The following is an 18,645-nucleotide window of genomic DNA, read 5'->3' as shown; positions in this document are numbered from 1 at the left end:
TTTGGATAAATCACAGTAGGAGAAAGCAGATCAGTTCAATTCTATCCATGTAATGATTTTGGATTCTAGAAAATTCTTGCAATTAGTTGATGTGTTTTTAAAATATCCAAATCATAGCCTTATATTTTGGCTGAAATATATTGGGACACTTGCCAAGGATCATATCTTGACAGTGGCAGTCAGCTTCCTTGACCTTTTAATCAAATATTTGTCTTGTTGATTGAATTGAAACCCAACTGAATGCGCCAGTTTATGTTACCTTCTTATGTGTGCAAAAGATTCCAACCAAATTGAAATCAGTGTGATCACATGTATCTGAAGTCTTTGGCTAAGACTTGTACATTCACTGAGGAAACACCCAGACAACCCAGTTCACCTGGTACAAGATTTCCTGTCAGATTCACCACAATCACACAAAGGATTTGGATTTTCATACTCATTGCAGTTAGTCATTACTAATCACAATTGCATCACTATCTCCTCGTAATGACACGCCTTAAAACCGCAAAATTAAGATTACAAATCTAACACTTGGTGGGCCATTGCAAAAAAAAATAAATTATTGCAGCAAAAATTTGTAAATGTCTGAAGTGCGAGAAATGCACCCACCCCCCGGCCTTGAGAGTGGCATGTAGCTGCACCAACTGTGTTCAGGACTGCCCTTGACAGACAGCCAATCAGCGTCGGCGCAGTGGACACATACGGTGACGTCGTTTCAACCTGATGTGTGCAAATCAGCGGCGGCCAGCGTGCTGAATGAAACCAATCAGCGTGTTCCAACGAGCAACAGCTCAGCCAATCGCGAGCCTCCACGACGGGAAAGAAGTGACGGCTTATATATGGAGAGACCACATTTCGTCCAGCATTATTCTAGACAAGTAAAGATTTGAAGGAGATACAGTTTGCTCTAAGCGACTCTTACCGGTAGAGGAAACGCAAAGGCCGTTAAATCATTGGTTGTACTTCTGTTAAGGTATGTCTAAAGCGTTAATATGAATATGATAATGAAGCATAGCTGTATTTTCCATTTTCTGCAAAATGTTTTATTAAGATAAAACCGGTTAAGCTAAATATTGACAAATAAACCAGCTGAAATGTAACTACACTACTGTCCTCTGAATGAACTGTACATACTCGGTAACCTAAATATAATAAACAGGATGTAGTTTGGAATGTTCTAGCATGGTGGTTTCCCCCTACATGTCTGCTAGGCATGGTAGCGTAGTTAGCAAGATACCGGGGAATTGGCAGTGGGGTGGTGGTAATGATGGAATGATTGACTGGTGATCCATCTTATTTTATCGAGAATTCATTTTTCCTGTTATATTTTTTTGCCAAGACCAACTTTTAGTCTGCCGTGGGTCTGCAAGCTCAGCAAGTGACATTACGCAGTACCGTTAGTTTCTGGCTAATGGAACTTGGGAGGCTGAACCCACCTAATATCTTACGTTGTATTTCTTTTCTGCAGATCTGCTTGTAGATTTAAGTACAAACAAACAAAGATGAAGCTGTTGTGGGTTGTGATGCTGTTAGTCGGCACAGTGTTTGCCGCCGACGATGATGATAAGAAGGACAACGTGGGGACTGTGGTTGGGATTGATCTGGGGACCACATACTCATGGTAACAAGTCACGTTAAAATCTTTAAATAGTGACATGATGCCACAGTGGAATAAAATGGCATTCAGACTAAATTTAAACTGTTTTCTTGCAGTGTTGGAGTGTTCAAGAATGGACGTGTGGAGATTATTGCCAATGACCAGGGAAACCGAATTACCCCCTCCTACGTGGCCTTCACCAGTGAAGGTGAGCGTCTGATCGGTGATGCTGCCAAGAATCAGCTGACCTCTAACCCTGAGAACACCATCTTTGATGCCAAGAGGCTCATTGGTCGCACATGGGGTGACTCGTCTGTGCAGCAGGACATCAAGTACTTCCCCTTCAAGGTGAGCTTGTAAACTGAAAGTAGAACTTGTAGTTGCTTGTTCTGTGGGTCATGTTTGAGCTAAATTGTTGTTAAATTAATATTGATATGTTTTCCTCTGAAGGTTACTGAGAAGAAGAGCAAGCCCCATATCCAGGTTGACATTGGTGGTGGTCAGATGAAGACCTTTGCTCCCGAGGAGGTCTCTGCTATGGTGCTGACTAAGATGAAGGAGACTGCTGAGGCTTACCTGGGCAAGAAGGTACAAAAAGTCAGAGACTGTAAAACAGGGAAAATTTTAATTAAATGGTGTATCATCAAATCTAACTTTATCCTTTTTCCTCAGGTCACACATGCTGTGGTCACTGTCCCCGCCTACTTCAACGATGCCCAGCGCCAGGCCACTAAGGATGCTGGTACCATTGCTGGTCTGAATGTTATGCGAATCATCAATGAGCCGTAAGCATCCAGTCAAAATGAATTTGCAATTTGAAACTCCAAAGAATATCTCTGCACTCCCTTCTAATAAACTCTCATTGTATTCTTTAGAACTGCTGCTGCTATTGCTTATGGCCTGGACAAGAAGGACGGAGAGAAGAACATTCTTGTGTTCGATCTGGGCGGTGGCACCTTTGATGTCTCTCTTCTGACCATTGACAACGGTGTTTTCGAAGTGGTGGCCACCAACGGTGACACTCATCTGGGAGGAGAGGACTTTGACCAGCGTGTCATGGAGCACTTCATCAAGCTGTACAAGAAAAAGACTGGAAAAGATGTGCGCAAAGACAACCGTGCTGTGCAGAAGCTGCGTCGCGAGGTCGAGAAGGCCAAGAGGGCGCTGTCTGCCCAGCACCAAGCCCGCATTGAGATCGAGTCTTTCTTTGAGGGAGAGGACTTCTCTGAGACCCTGACTCGTGCCAAGTTTGAGGAGCTGAACATGGTAAGATATTAATTTGGTTCTGAAAATATTGCGTATCAAACATTATGGGAGAAACTGTTGACCGAGCTTTTTTAACCTGTGTGTTCTTCAAAACCCAGGACCTGTTCCGTTCCACCATGAAGCCTGTACAGAAGGTGCTGGAAGATTCTGACTTGAAGAAGCCTGACATTGATGAGATTGTCCTGGTTGGAGGCTCCACCCGTATCCCCAAAATCCAGCAGCTGGTGAAGGAGTTTTTCAACGGCAAAGAGCCATCTAGAGGCATTAACCCTGATGAGGCTGTGGCATACGGAGCTGCTGTGCAGGCTGGCGTGCTTTCTGGAGAGGAGGACACTGGTGAGTCATCACTTTTAGAGATATTCTTTGAAACAGGGGTGAGCTTTCAAATGTGGTCCTGTTTACTAAACATTTTCCTTCACTTGCAGGTGATGTGGTTCTTCTGGATGTGTGCCCCCTGACCCTTGGTATTGAGACTGTTGGAGGAGTAATGACCAAGCTGATCCCCAGAAACACTGTGGTGCCCACCAAAAAAGCTCAGATCTTTTCTACAGCCTCTGATAACCAGCCTACTGTCACCATCAAAGTCTATGAAGGTAAGAGTTTGGATATTATTCTTTAAATTTCCCAAATAGTGTTTTTATACAAAGACTCCAATGACAAGAAACCCGTGACAGTGAAATAAATAAGTTCCACAAGTCTAATTGACTTTTTTTATTTCTCTTAGGTGAGCGTCCTTTGACCAAAGACAACCATCTCCTGGGTACCTTTGACCTGACTGGCATCCCCCCTGCTCCTCGCGGTGTACCGCAGATTGAAGTCACCTTTGAGATTGATGTCAACGGCATTCTGCGTGTCACTGCTGAGGACAAGGGCACAGGCAACAAGAACAAGATCACAATCACAAATGACCAGAACCGGCTAACGCCCGAGGACATCGAGCGCATGGTGAACGACGCAGAACGCTTTGCTGACGAAGATAAGAAGCTGAAGGAGAGGATCGACGCTCGCAATGAGCTGGAGAGCTACGCATACTCCCTGAAGAACCAGATCGGTGACAAGGAGAAGCTTGGTGGCAAGCTGTCAGATGACGATAAGGAGTCCATTGAGAAAGCAGTGGAGGAGAAGATTGAATGGTTGGAATCCCACCAAGATGCTGACCTGGATGAGTTCCAGGCCAAGAAGAAGGAGCTTGAGGAGGTGGTTCAGCCCATTATCACCAAGCTCTACGGTAGTGCAGGTGGTCCACCACCAGAGGGCAGTGAGCAAGATGAGAAGGATGAGTTGTAGGCAGGTCTGAAGTCTTGTCGCTCCTTGGCCCTCTGGCATGTTGGTGTACATATTGGACTGATGGGACTCAAATTGTGAGAGGAGTGGTCGGGAAGGGGCTGACAATAACAAGTGACCATACTGAATTTCCTGAAAGACTTTAAAACAAGTTTCAGTGTGTGAGACGTGTTCTCTTCGCTGGAAGGCGGAGATATTTGTCAGCCTGGATATGAGGCTTGTTGCTGCTGTTCTCAGGCAGTCCTGATGGGGAGGGATGTAGTTGGGTGGGGCGGGTGGGTTTTGTGGGTACACTGAATATGGTGTCTGTGGGATGAAGGGCTCTTTATGTTCACAGGCAGTGCAAAAGTTTATTTATTGAATCTGGTCATTGTACTTCTGGAAAGACAATTGAAATAAATGTTTGATACAAACTGTTTTCTGTCCGGTCTTATTTTATAGTTTCAGGTTCCACATTGGTAAAGTCAACCCTCTGAAAACTTCATCTTTCAGTGTATGAAATTTCAATTTTGTACATGAATGAGAAGCATTTAACCTTTTTTTTTTTTTTTTTTTTTTTTTTTTCTTTCAGCATTTAATGGTAGCTTTAAATGTAATTATGTCAAATATTTTATTCCTACATCTTTTTTTATTTTTTTTATTTTACAAAATTCAATATATATGGTACCCAGAGTATTCATGCCTCCAAATACAAATAACATGTTTATTGCCTCAGGGGGTGCTGGTCTGTTGGCTTGCACCTCCTCTGGATTCCCATCATCACACACTGTCCAGGGAAATATACACATGGAGTGGTCAAGATGTTTTTGTGGCAGAGCTCCTTTGAATTTCATTAGGAGCCATCTACATTTGTCTGCAAGCAGAAAATATAAAAACAATCATACTTGGATGTTTGTAAACAACTAAAATACCGTATTTATATAGGGTTAAAAAAAAAAATGGCTTAAAGACAGTGTACCAGTGTTAAATCTGTACATGGAGTTGCTTGCTCCATCTGCTGTCATCCCTCCAAATATGTAAATGTTCTTGCCCAGCACAACAGCTGAGTGGGCAGCTACTCCTGGTGGAATATCTCCTTTGGCCTGCACTTTCTCCCACTTCACGTTCCCTTTAAAGATAATTTAACAGATATTTTTATATCATCCCAGTGCAATGCAGTGATACTCTGAACAATTATGCTGCATGTGTGTTGACATAGTGAATGAATATAGATCTTTGAATCCACCGCTACAATGATGTGATCACGTGTGGCTGGAGGGTGCCTGTCTTGTGTTTCAGGTTGGGACCAAGTAGAAGACACTGCAACAGATTTACACGAAAGTGATGGACAGAGAAAAAAATAATTACTGTCATATAAACATATATTTTTCATATCATTTGTTCAAACTGAAACCAGAAAGGCATAATTTACAGCAGCAAAAAAACATAATTTCAGGGGCAATGCAGAGAATACATGCCCCTTGATATTTAAAATGTGTGCTTTTTGTCCCCCTTAATAAAAATATTAAAGAATCAGGTATCTTATTTTGAAAACTTAAACTTCTTGAAAGACATTTAAAGCTGTGTTTGGATGTTGGCTGTTTTCATTCTCTGTCAAGATGATCCCACACTGCTTGAATAATGTTGAGGTCCAGGCACTGGGGAAGCCAATCAATGACTGGTTGTGTTCCATTGTTTGTGTGCTTTAAATCCAGGTCTGCTTTTACTGCACTGGGGGTATACTGGGATCACTGTCATGCTGAAAATAAAGCCGTTGCCAATTAGATGCTTTCAACAAGGTGGATCAAAATCTGACTGTACCTTTCTGCGTTCAGAATTCCACCAGTTAAAAAAAAAAGAAGCTTCAATGCCACTGTCTGAAATGCTCCTCGAAAACATAACATAGTCTCCACTGTGTATTACAGGTGGCTGTGGGTTCTCTCTGTTGTAGCTCTGTCCTGTCCTTCTCTGTACATATCGATGAGGATTTACATCAAAGATTTCATTTTTTCATTAATCACTCCAACAGACCTGTTGCCACTGATTTTCAATCCAGTACCTGTGTTATTTGGTATACCTCAGCCTTTTCTCCCTGCTTCCCTTCTTTAAGAATGGCTTCTTGAGAGCCACCCCTCAACTTAGACCATTTCTGATGAGGCTTCAATAAACAGCAGATGGATCAGTTGAAAAGCTAGATGCATTTCTCAGGTCCTGTGTCAGGTGTTTGCTGGATTTTTTCCTGTTTCTTAAGGTCATGACTTTCAGGCAATATTCACCTGCGGTAGATTTTTAGGCCTGAAATTTTTTTTTATTTTGGTCCTCCACTTGTTCATCTTCTTCTGATATTTTATAAACAATCTACAAACCATGCAGACATATGCCAAGTTTTCACCTAATAGCTCTTTGGGTGCAAAAATGTCGGTGCAAAAATACAAATTTTGTCTGTCAAACTGTGATATATTTGGCATTTATGGTAGTTGTAGTAGGAACTGAAAAAAATTGGAACAAAAATTGTGTTTCTGCAACAGGCTGCCAGCAATAAAAAGCATAAAGATAGAATTATCTTATGGTTGTATGGCATAACAGACAGACAGACAGACAGGCAGATAGATAGATAGATAGATAGATAGATAGATAGATAGATAGATAGATAGAAAGCGCAGTATTTACTTTTAAGGGAATAGTATTGTATTTTGTATTCTATTTGTTGAAATGTTTAGAAAAAATGGTTTAAATGTTTAGCGATAATTTATCAAGTGAAAAAAGTTAGTTTTTGTAAAAACATAATAGTTATTTAGAAACATTGTACATGTATGCCTATTGCTATATATTTAAACGATTATCATTTGTTACTGTAACATACTTAAGAAAGTCACGATAAAATGAATCAGTTATACTCAAAAAGTGTCCCACCTCAACATGTTCTTGGCAGTCTGAAAACCTATTATCATTTTAAATATCTCCATGTAGCATTATACCTCTGACTTTCAGATTAATCTTTTGAACTTGAAAGAGAGGTCAAAGGTTAAATTTGGTATGACATTTAAAATCTTTAGAGTCTAAGTTATAAGGCTTTTGGCAATTTTCCACCAATAGACCAATAGGTCATTAAGTTTACAATGAAGACCTGAGTGTATGCAAGGCCGATTTTAATGTGTTGTTAACATGAACTCACACTACACTCCTACGAAGGTTTATCAGATTTCTATCAAAAGTTTTAAGTGGGAGACTGACAAAAATATAACTGCCTTGGCGGAGGTAATTATACATTTATACATACATTCACTTATTTTTACATACTTGTGGCGTTACATTCACACACTCACACTTCGGCACAAACGGTGACGTCGCCTAAACCTGATATGTGCAAATCAGGTGCAGCCAGCGCGCTAGACGAAACCAATCAGCGCCTTCCACCAAACAGCAGCTCAACCAATAGCGAGCCTCAAAACCGGGAAAGCGTGACGACTTGTTTATGAAGGCTTCTATATATACACGATTTCACAGATGCAATTATGTGAAATAGACAAAATAGACACAGTTTGCTTCACAGTATTGGAACTTTTGGAGGTTATCGTTGCTTATACTGTTTTATTTTGTAAAAAAGACGCTATCAAGACCTCAACTACAAATTGGCGAAGGTAAGACTCGAACCGGCGGCTTCAAACTGGGATTCATGTTGGTGCGTCTAAACGGAGTGAGCTAAACTGACAACAGGGGCAAGTGCGTCACAGATTTATATATGAAGGTTAAAACGTCTATCATCAGCATGATCATTTTTTACATTTTCAACAATACTTTTTTTTTTTATCACGAAGTAGTCAGTGTTTAAGAAAAAGGAAAGAATAATATTTAAAAATGCCGAGTGACTTTGAAATATGTTTTATTTGTTGATTATTTTTTAATTACCACTTAGAATAAAATATTTTTTTGTTTTTAAATTGCCACTAAGAATAAAATGTGGTTGTTGTTGTTTTTTAAGAGGAGCTGGCCAAGAAGGTGGTAGGAATTGCAACCAATGTTACATCACAGTTTTGTCAAAATATTTTAAGTTGCCAAAACGGATTGGACTTATTATACTCTAGGTACAATAACGTAGTCAAAAATGTTTATAGTATTTATTATCTAAGACCAACTTCAAATCTGCTATGGTTCTGGAGCTCAGCAAATCACATCAGTACCATTAGCTGCTAGCTTCATGAACTCGGGAGGCTTAGTCCACTTATTGATTTCAAAGCCACGTTGATTTACGTTGTATTTATTTTCTGCATTTTCCTTGTAGATTGGAGAGCAAACAAACAAAGATGAAGCTGTTGTGGGTTGTGATGCTGTTAGTCGGCACAGTGTTTGCCGCCGACGATGATGATAAGAAGGACAACGTGGGGACTGTGGTTGGGATTGATCTGGGGACCACATACTCATGGTAACAAGTCACGTTAAAATCTTTAAATAGTGACATGATGCCACAGTGGAATAAAATGGCATTCAGACTAAATTCAAACTGTTTTCTTGCAGTGTTGGAGTGTTCAAGAATGGACGCGTGGAGATTATTGCCAATGACCAGGGAAACCGAATTACCCCCTCCTACGTGGCCTTCACCAGTGAAGGTGAGCGTCTGATCGGTGATGCTGCCAAGAATCAGCTGACCTCTAACCCTGAGAACACCATCTTTGATGCCAAGAGGCTCATTGGTCGCACATGGGGTGACTCGTCTGTGCAGCAGGACATCAAGTACTTCCCCTTCAAGGTGAGCTTGTAAACTGAAAGTAGAACTTGTAGTTGCTTGTTCTGTGGGTCATGTTTGAGCTAAATTGTTGTTAAATTAATATTGATATGTTTTCCTCTGAAGGTTACTGAGAAGAAGAGCAAGCCCCATATCCAGGTTGACATTGGTGGTGGTCAGATGAAGACCTTTGCTCCCGAGGAGGTCTCTGCTATGGTGCTGACTAAGATGAAGGAGACTGCTGAGGCTTACCTGGGCAAGAAGGTACAAAAAGTCAGAGACTGTAAAACAGGGAAAATTTTAATTAAATGGTGTATCATCAAATCTAACTTTATCCTTTTTCCTCAGGTCACACATGCTGTGGTCACTGTCCCCGCCTACTTCAACGATGCCCAGCGCCAGGCCACTAAGGATGCTGGTACCATTGCTGGTCTGAATGTTATGCGAATCATCAATGAGCCGTAAGCATCCAGTCAAAATGAATTTGCAATTTGAAACTCCAAAGAATATCTCTGCACTCCCTTCTAATAAACTCTCATTGTATTCTTTAGAACTGCTGCTGCTATTGCTTATGGCCTGGACAAGAAGGACGGAGAGAAGAACATTCTTGTGTTCGATCTGGGCGGTGGCACCTTTGATGTCTCTCTTCTGACCATTGACAACGGTGTTTTCGAAGTGGTGGCCACCAACGGTGACACTCATCTGGGAGGAGAGGACTTTGACCAGCGTGTCATGGAGCACTTCATCAAGCTGTACAAGAAAAAGACTGGCAAAGATGTGCGCAAAGACAACCGTGCTGTGCAGAAGCTGCGTCGCGAGGTCGAGAAGGCCAAGAGGGCGCTGTCTGCCCAGCACCAAGCCCGCATTGAGATCGAGTCTTTCTTTGAGGGAGAGGACTTCTCTGAGACCCTGACTCGTGCCAAGTTTGAGGAGCTGAACATGGTAAGATATTAATTTGGTTCTGAAAATATTGCGTATCAAACATTATGGGAGAAACTGTTGACCGAGCTTTTTTAACCTGTGTGTTCTTCAAAACCCAGGACCTGTTCCGTTCCACCATGAAGCCTGTACAGAAGGTGCTGGAAGATTCTGACTTGAAGAAGTCTGACATTGATGAGATTGTCCTGGTTGGAGGCTCCACCCGTATCCCCAAAATCCAGCAGCTGGTGAAGGAGTTTTTCAATGGCAAAGAGCCATCTAGAGGCATTAACCCTGATGAGGCTGTGGCATACGGAGCTGCTGTGCAGGCTGGCGTGCTTTCTGGAGAGGAGGACACTGGTGAGTCATCACTTTTAGAGATATTCTTTGAAACAGGGGTGAGCTTTCAAATGTGGTCCTGTTTACTAAACATTTTCCTTCACTTGCAGGTGATGTGGTTCTTCTGGATGTGTGCCCCCTGACCCTTGGTATTGAGACTGTTGGAGGAGTAATGACCAAGCTGATCCCCAGAAACACTGTGGTGCCCACCAAAAAAGCTCAGATCTTTTCTACAGCCTCTGATAACCAGCCTACTGTCACCATCAAAGTCTATGAAGGTAAGAGTTTGGATATTATTCTTTAAATTTCCCAAATAGTGTTTTTATACAGACTCCAATGACAAGAAACCCGTGACAGTGAAATAAATAAGTTCCACAAGTCTAATTGACTTTTTTTATTTCTCTTAGGTGAGCGTCCTTTGACCAAAGACAACCATCTCCTGGGTACCTTTGACCTGACTGGCATCCCCCCTGCTCCTCGCGGTGTACCGCAGATTGAAGTCACCTTTGAGATTGATGTCAACGGCATTCTGCGTGTCACTGCTGAGGACAAGGGCACAGGCAACAAGAACAAGATCACAATCACAAATGACCAGAACCGGCTAACGCCCGAGGACATCGAGCGCATGGTGAACGACGCAGAACGCTTTGCTGACGAAGATAAGAAGCTGAAGGAGAGGATCGACGCTCGCAATGAGCTGGAGAGCTACGCATACTCCCTGAAGAACCAGATCGGTGACAAGGAGAAGCTTGGTGGCAAGCTGTCAGATGACGATAAGGAGTCCATTGAGAAAGCAGTGGAGGAGAAGATTGAATGGTTGGAATCCCACCAAGATGCTGACCTGGATGAGTTCCAGGCCAAGAAGAAGGAGCTTGAGGAGGTGGTTCAGCCCATTATCACCAAGCTCTACGGTAGTGCAGGTGGTCCACCACCAGAGGGCAGTGAGCAAGATGAGAAGGATGAGTTGTAGGCAGGTCTGAAGTCTTGTCGCTCCTTGGCCCTCTGGCATGTTGGTGTACATATTGGACTGATGGGACTCAAATTGTGAGAGGAGTGGTCGGGAAGGGGCTGACAATAACAAGTGACCATACTGAATTTCCTGAAAGACTTTAAAACAAGTTTCAGTGTGTGAGACGTGTTCTCTTCGCTGGAAGGCGGAGATATTTGTCAGCCTGGATATGAGGCTTGTTGCTGCTGTTCTCAGGCAGTCCTGATGGGGAGGGATGTAGTTGGGTGGGTTTTTGAGGGTACACTGAATATAGTGTCTGTGGGATGAAGGGCTCTTTAAATTCACAGGTAGTGCAAAAGTTTATAGTTTTCTCATATATATATATATAATTTTAATTTGAAACTTGTTCAGATGTAAAACTGCAAATTCCAAAACTAATTTCATGTCGAAATATTTTATTGCAATATCATTTTTTTTCCTTTCAAGCTTTTTTTTTTTTTTAGTTTTTTTTTATTTTTTATTTTTTTTATTTGACAACAGTCACAATACAGTCATTATATATGGTACCCAGAGTATTCATGCCTCCAAATACAAATAACAGGTTTATTGGCTCAGGGGGTGCTGGTCCGTTGGCTTCCTCCTCTGGATTCCCATCATCACACACCGTCCAGGGAAATATACACATGGAGTGGTCAAGACGTTTTGGTGGCAGAGCTCCTTTGAATTTCATTAGGAGCCATCTACATTTGTCTGCAAGCAGAAAATATAAAAACAATCATACTTGGATGTTTGTAAACAACTAAAATACCGTATTTATATAGGGTTAAAAAAAAATTGGCTTAAAGACAGTGTACCAGTGTTAAATCTGTACATGGAGTTGCTTGCTCCATCTGCTGTCATCCCTCCAAAGATGTAGATATTTTTGCCCAGCACAACAGCTGAGTGGGCAGCTACTCCTGGTGGAATATCTCCTTTGGCCTGCACTTTCTCCCACTTCACGTTCCCTTTAAAGATAATTTAACAGATATTTTTATATCATCCCAGTGCAATGCAGTGATACTCTGAATATGTATGATGCATGTGTGTTGAAATACAAAGTGCTTCCTTTGTGAATCACAGATGTGGACAGTCTTACTTGAATCAAGAGAATACATATCGTTGTGGAATTTGTCTCCAGCCATGCCCCCATGAATGTAGATCTTTGAATCCACCGCTACAATGATGTGACCATGTCTGGCTGGAGGGTGCCTGCCTTGTGTTTCAGGTTGGGACCAAGTAGAAGAAACTGCAACAGATTTACACAGAAGAGATGGACGGAAAAAAGATTATTTTTATATAAGCATATACGCTTTTCATAGCAATTGTCAATAGTGAAACATGAAAGAAACATAAGAATATGGATTTTCATTTTGAAAATCTCAATCACAGACGAGAAATATGTCGAACAGTGACATATGTTATTTCCTCAGCACTAGATCTTTCTGTACCTACCAGTGAATGAATAATGAGTGCATACATTCACTTAATTGTTTGCATCATATATCAATTATGTCTGTTATGTGTGTTTTTTTTTTTTTTCTGTTTTTATAATCAGCATTGGGAAGGTTACTTCTAAAATGTATTCCACTACAGATTACAGAGTACATGCCCCAAAATGTATTTTTGTAACATATTCCATTACGTTACTCAATGAGAGTAACATATTTTTGAATACTTTGGATTACTTAATATATTATTATGGTTTTTACAACTACATGAATGTACTCTTGCTGTGTGATTTATTACTGAAGGCTACTCGCCATACCAATACCAACTACATTTTAGAATCTTAATATAAAATGAGTAACAGTAGGGTGGACATTAGGTAAGGCTGCAGTTTTTGCAGCGATCTCGTATAGAAAACTATTTCATGTGTATATAAAATAGGTCCCCGGCTCCGAACCATAGTAAAGGGAACTCTGGCTAATACGTCGGGTTCTGTGTCGGGCTCGTAGCCTGAAATCTAGCTATACTATATTTACATGCTTCCATCTCCAGTTTCTGCTCAGGGACAACTCGTACTTTTCCACTCTCCTTTTTCTCCCTCCCTCGCTCACAGACACATAACGGGTATGGCAGTCCATTCTCCCTGCAGCACGGACTACACTGCCCATGAGGCTACATTCTTTAGGGCGATGCCTCTATCACTGCCTATTGCCTTCATATTAAATAATTTCTTGACCAATTTTTAAAAATATTTCTTCATGTCATTATGCGGGTCGCAAGTAGGGGTTACATAGTCCGCGAGATTGACACACAGGCATTAGAGCCTCTTAATGCGTGTTTTGTTTGGGTTTCCACTGGCGTGGAATTACCAAAAATAGAGAGGGCATAGCCTAACATATGAAACAGGAAAAGACCACCGTGTAATCCATTTGTTTCAACAAAGTAACTGTATTCTGAATACCACCCTTTTAAAGGGTAACTGTAATGGAATACAATTACTCATATTTTGTATTTTACATGCATAACGCCGGTACATGTATTCCGTTACTCCCCAACACTGTTTATAATATACATATAGAGCAGGGGGTCCCCAATCCCAGTCCACGAGGGCCGGTGTCCCTGCAGGTTTTAGATGTTTCCTTGATCCAACACAGCTGATTTAAATGGATAAATGACCTTCTCAACATGTCTTGAAGTTCTCCAGAGGCCTGGTAATGAACTGATCATGTGATTCAGGTGTGTTGACCCAGGGTGAGATCTAAAACCTGCAGGGACACCGGCCCTCGTGGACTGGGATTGGGGACCCCTGATATAGAGGTTTAGTCATGAGAGCATCTAAGACACCAAAAGTGATGAAAACCAAAGAATTATAATAATAAGACATTTTTAAAACAATTCAGTACCAGGTTTTCCATAATTTTCTCACATGATTCAGTAAAAATGAAATTTGACCTAAAAGCCATTCTAAGCTGTGGAATAGAAATGCTATTTGACCATATGGAGTCAAGGCTAAGTTTCAGCTAATTAAAAAGGTCTACAGCCAAAATGCTCCCAAAAGAAATAAAGAAACAAAATTTACTAAACTTCAAATCACTGAATCTAAAAAGCTGACGCTTAAAATTGTTGCTTGGCTCTAGTGTTAATGAACCTCTACTGCATCAAAATGTCTTTACTGAAAATAACTAAAATACATTTTGACCCCTGGAATTATTTTCAGACGGCCACCGTTCTTAATCCATTCTGGCGAAACTGCGCTCGCATGAATGAGAAATGTAAAATATATGAAATTCAACTATGAACTATGAAAGTTCAAATTTAATGACATTATCTCTATTTGATCTCGTGACTTTTACTCTGATTTCACATCTGATCTTCCTAGAGTAGCAAATACTTTGTAATGCTGTAAATTAAACGTACATATTTTTGAAGCATATGATAAAAAAAATCCCACTTTATTTTTTCATTGTCTTTTACACTATCAATTATTTTACACATTATTTTAAACTGCTGTCAGTGAAATGAATACAACCTTTGCATTTCATTTATTGGTGCCCTACTCTGTTAAATAATTTAACAGGTTTGATTGTGGAGACATCCACAGATAGATATGTAGCCCAGTGAATTGATATGTTTTCTAATATCCTCTCTTTATAGATTTTTTGTCCTTATTTTTAAAACATTATTATATAAAGCAACCATTGACGATTGAGAAAGCATAAGATTACTATTTATGATGAAAATTCAACTCAGCAATTTACATAGATGTCCAATACAAATAGATCAATCAATATCTTAGACACGGCACCCAATCAGCTATTTCAGTTTTCACATCAAAACCCGGAAGAAATAACAAAATTTCATCTCTGAAGCAGATAACTTCTGAAATACTGTCAGGTGATGTTAATGTAAAGCACTGCAATAAGAAGCAGGTTTATTTGACACAAACCTTTACCAAAGTCATGAAGTTTGGAGTCTGAGACAGGCGCAGATCCTATTTCCCCACCAGAAAACACAAAAAGCCCGTCCCCAAGGCAGGCTGAGGTGGTGTGGTATGTCCTGGGACTGGGGGGTGTCCCATTTGTCACTACAGTATTCCAGCGAGGGTTACTGTCTAGACACACACATAATGGAAAAGATTTGTGGATATTCATTATATCGTGTGATCTATTTATATGATCATGTATGGTTACAGACTACAAGTTTTCAAGGTTTTCACAGCCATGGTTTCACAGGGCAACAAGAAATCTAAGTGAAACTTTGCTCATTTGTGAAAACCCATCAGATTACTAGGTTAGGTTAAAATAGGATTTACCTGCCACCTGTACATTTTGGATACAGGTGCGATCTCCAGTGTGCTGTGCACCCCCAAACACCCACAGGCTCTGGAGGCAGCTCTTTGTTACAAATGTGCAGTGTTCATACCTTGCCTCCAAACCCTCCCACTCAGCAATGTCCCAGCCATGATTGTCTGGTCCATACAAAAACAAAAATGCAAAGAAAGTTATATAATATCAGTCTGATGGCTGATGATAACTTTAGCTTCTTGTCATAATTAAAAAAGACGTCCCATTAAAGCCTGTAAAACACAAGCCTGATAACTATATTATAAAATACAGAGGTATACTGAGGTCATAATACTGTAAAAGCTGGCTCTGAATATATATATATATATATATCCAGAGCCAGCTTTTACAGTGTGTGTGTATATATATATATATATATATATATATATATATATATATATATATATATATATATATATATATATATAATTTTTACCTAGATTTATGATGTGCGAATCTGAGAAACTGCCACTGGGATTGGCTCCTCCAATAATAAGGAGTCTCCCTTTTCCTCCATCTTCAGATGGAGTGAATATACAGGTGTGACCAACACTAACACCTGGAGCACTTCCCCTGGGTCTCAAAGAATACCTATTAGCAACAGAAAAATTTTAACCACAGGCTACATCCAATGTTATACTCTTTTTAAAATCACAAGTGCACTGAAAGTACTTCAACTCACTAACCATATTCCTTCTTCGGGTTTATGTTGAGGATCAAGGACTGGGAGAAACTCCATGTCTGTCAGAGATACATTAATATAAAGATTGTTTCCTCGTGTTTTGTATCCTCAGTGATGATGCTACAATCAAAGTTATAAGATACGAATAATACACTACGAGCTGGGATTAAAATAATGACTAACACTGACTGACTGTACTTGAGAGCCTCTGAAAAAGCATACATACCTACATTTTCTTACGAAATGTATCCACAATGTAAGCAATCCAAACAGGTCCCTTTTTATTGTTCTAAACACTTAGAGAAGAACTTCTTGTAAGCGACTGAGTTGGAAACACAATCAGCGTCCCCAGTCCGCATTTTGAGCACGAGAAGAGCTTCCTCTCCGCTAACCTGTCCTTCCGGGTGAAAAGAGGAGACTACCGTGGCTTTCCGTATATATTACGTGAAGTAATTTCCCCTTGGTCCCACTTTGTAGTGCACATACGTGAATTATGTTAATAAAGTTAAATAAAAAACTCGTAATTAGTTAACGTAAATACTTAACTACTAGCCAGAATGGGGCTCTACGTTGAAGTCTGTACGCATTTGTTTTACGTAGGTTACGTTATGTCATGCCTTCGTTCCAAACGTGGTTGCCATGGGATTGCCGAGGCGCATGCTCAGTTTACCAATCTCAATTAGCTACTCCTAAGTGCATATTTTATCATACCTAAAACATTAATGTTAATTCCTGGCATGGTTAACGTAGAAAAATGATTTTAAATACAAACTGCAAATTGTTTATTTATTTATTTATTTATTTATTTATTTATTTAACCCAAAGAGTTCTACTTCTCACTTCAAGCAAATAAGGTAGGCAGGCTAAGAGCATTTTCAAACTTAAATACAAGTAAAAGCATAAAATGTTTAATGGTATATTTGACATAGTAATGTGGCTGTGCAAATATTCTCAGGATACCAATATGTCTTATCTGGCTGGAACATAAAAGGTCCATCTCACTTTCTATAAAGTCTAGGCATAGAGTTACTGGGAGTCATAGTAGCGTTTTTTAACAATTATTATTAATTATTATTAAATAATTTCCTCCTATACGTTTAGTTTTACATCAACTTCACGAACACGGAATTGCTACATCATCCGATTTTTTCACTCAAAACTACGCTGTTTAAAAGGTCCAATGTTGCTGAGTGTCGGGTATCCAGTAAATCATTAATTATTAAGGATAATCTTAAGTTACAAAATGAGTGCTCTGGGTTCATGTATGTGCTTGTGTGTGTGCACGCGCGCCTCAGCTCACTGTGTGTCACATTTTGTCGCCATCTGGTGGGCGATTATATCTACTGCAAAGCACTTGCTAAATGTGCTGCTGAAAGACAGAATTGTGGTTCTGTTGAATGGATCTTTAGAATAAAGTCAATAAGTCAGAAATGTGCAAACTGGAGCACACCCCAAACAGGAAGTCCTGAGGATGCAAAGCAGCCCCTCACCCTTCCTCCAGTGAGACCAGACTGTACCACTGTAGTGCCTGTCTCACAACCTTGTTTCAGAAATGCTGAGTGTTATTTGGACATGAGTATGAACAAGGATCAGAAGATCAACTCTGTTTACTGGCATTAATTGACAAATGCTGTCAGTCAAAGCAATAGTCGTGAAGGAAAACCTCTTCTTGATTCCTGATGCCACTGCCTGTTTTTTCTTCATACCTGGGGGTATTGATCTTTTTTTTTATTTGCCGATTTTACTGTGTTTGAAACTTGAGATATAAGAGGTTTTGGGGGAGTGAAACACAATTCTCCTGCAATCACCTCTCCCACATGCACAACTACCCAATTAAAGTCTGTATTCAATATTGGAGATGTTACATTTCAGCAGTTAGAGCCACAAGTGTACCAGGAAACAATGAGAATTGTGTTATCTTGCGGTGTCAACTCCACTGAAAATCTCCAGTATTTAAATTGTTACGGAGGAGGTGAAGCGGTCAGAGCTGTTTGACGTTTTGCAAAGGATTTCACTGTCCTTCAAAATAAATGACTCTTTTGACAAATCATACAGGCATGTGATAGTGACTTTTGAGGCCAGTTCAAAGATCACTTCTCAATTGTTTCAGTTCACCTGATGGGACCTAGACAGAAAATGCAATTATGTTTTAGCAACCAGGTATTTTAAAACCTCAATAAAGAATTCTTGTTGGGATGGTACCTTAAAATTATAACTCTGGCTCTCCTGCATGATGCTGCAGTTCACAAACCAGTCTGAAGTCTTCACTATAATTAATTTTCTCTTAATTTTAATGAGCTGACATATGTGCTTTTTTAAGAGTTTGAAAGAAAGTATCAAAAGGTAAAGATGGGCGATGCTCATTGTAGTGTTGATGCATATGTGTTCTAAGGTGCAATTAAAACCCAGGAGGGCATGGAGCTACCTGCCATGGAGCAGCAGGTAAGCGCATAGTCCCTCCTGCTAGCCCTCAATGACTAAGTGTATTTAAAATTGAGAGGTGGGCAACGACGTCAGGGGTGAGGTATACACCCTGATGGTAAATTGGACTCCGTGATTGTGCCCACCCCCAAGATCCTA

The 18,645-nt window shown here is 40.3% G+C and overlaps 3 protein-coding genes across 3 annotated transcripts; 2 read left to right on the top strand and 1 right to left on the bottom strand.

Moving 5' to 3' along the window:
* The first annotated feature begins 800 nt into the window (after positions 1-800).
* LOC113025681 (endoplasmic reticulum chaperone BiP-like) lies at positions 801-4,563 on the top strand. The gene is made up of 9 exons (XM_026173709.1): positions 801-973; positions 1,469-1,621; positions 1,714-1,945; positions 2,048-2,185; positions 2,270-2,382; positions 2,473-2,863; positions 2,962-3,199; positions 3,289-3,456; positions 3,588-4,563. The coding sequence occupies exons 2-9, from the start codon at positions 1,503-1,505 to the stop codon at positions 4,148-4,150; spliced, it is 1,962 nt and encodes a 653-aa protein (XP_026029494.1). The 5' UTR covers positions 801-973; positions 1,469-1,502; the 3' UTR covers positions 4,151-4,563.
* Positions 4,564-7,663: 3,100 nt separating this feature from the next.
* Positions 7,664-11,351, top strand: LOC113025679 (endoplasmic reticulum chaperone BiP). Its single transcript, XM_026173707.1, has 9 exons — positions 7,664-7,767; positions 8,409-8,549; positions 8,642-8,873; positions 8,976-9,113; positions 9,198-9,310; positions 9,401-9,791; positions 9,890-10,127; positions 10,217-10,384; positions 10,514-11,351. The coding sequence occupies exons 2-9, from the start codon at positions 8,431-8,433 to the stop codon at positions 11,074-11,076; spliced, it is 1,962 nt and encodes a 653-aa protein (XP_026029492.1). The 5' UTR covers positions 7,664-7,767; positions 8,409-8,430; the 3' UTR covers positions 11,077-11,351.
* A 76-nt stretch (positions 11,352-11,427) lies between these two features.
* rabepk (Rab9 effector protein with kelch motifs) lies at positions 11,428-16,683 on the bottom strand. The gene is made up of 8 exons (XM_026173708.1): positions 16,292-16,683; positions 16,070-16,124; positions 15,820-15,974; positions 15,353-15,508; positions 14,987-15,151; positions 12,191-12,340; positions 11,910-12,059; positions 11,428-11,805 (listed from the first exon to the last, which is right to left on the bottom strand). The coding sequence occupies exons 2-8, from the start codon at positions 16,120-16,122 to the stop codon at positions 11,582-11,584; spliced, it is 1,053 nt and encodes a 350-aa protein (XP_026029493.1). The 5' UTR covers positions 16,123-16,124; positions 16,292-16,683; the 3' UTR covers positions 11,428-11,581.
* Positions 16,684-18,645: the final 1,962 nt, after the last annotated feature.

This window comes from Astatotilapia calliptera, chromosome 7, assembly GCF_900246225.1.
Source record: "Astatotilapia calliptera chromosome 7, fAstCal1.2, whole genome shotgun sequence".
Lineage (NCBI taxonomy): Eukaryota > Metazoa > Chordata > Actinopteri > Cichliformes > Cichlidae > Astatotilapia > Astatotilapia calliptera.
Note: the sequence above shows the minus strand (reverse complement) of the source record. Positions and strands in the feature narration are given on the sequence as shown.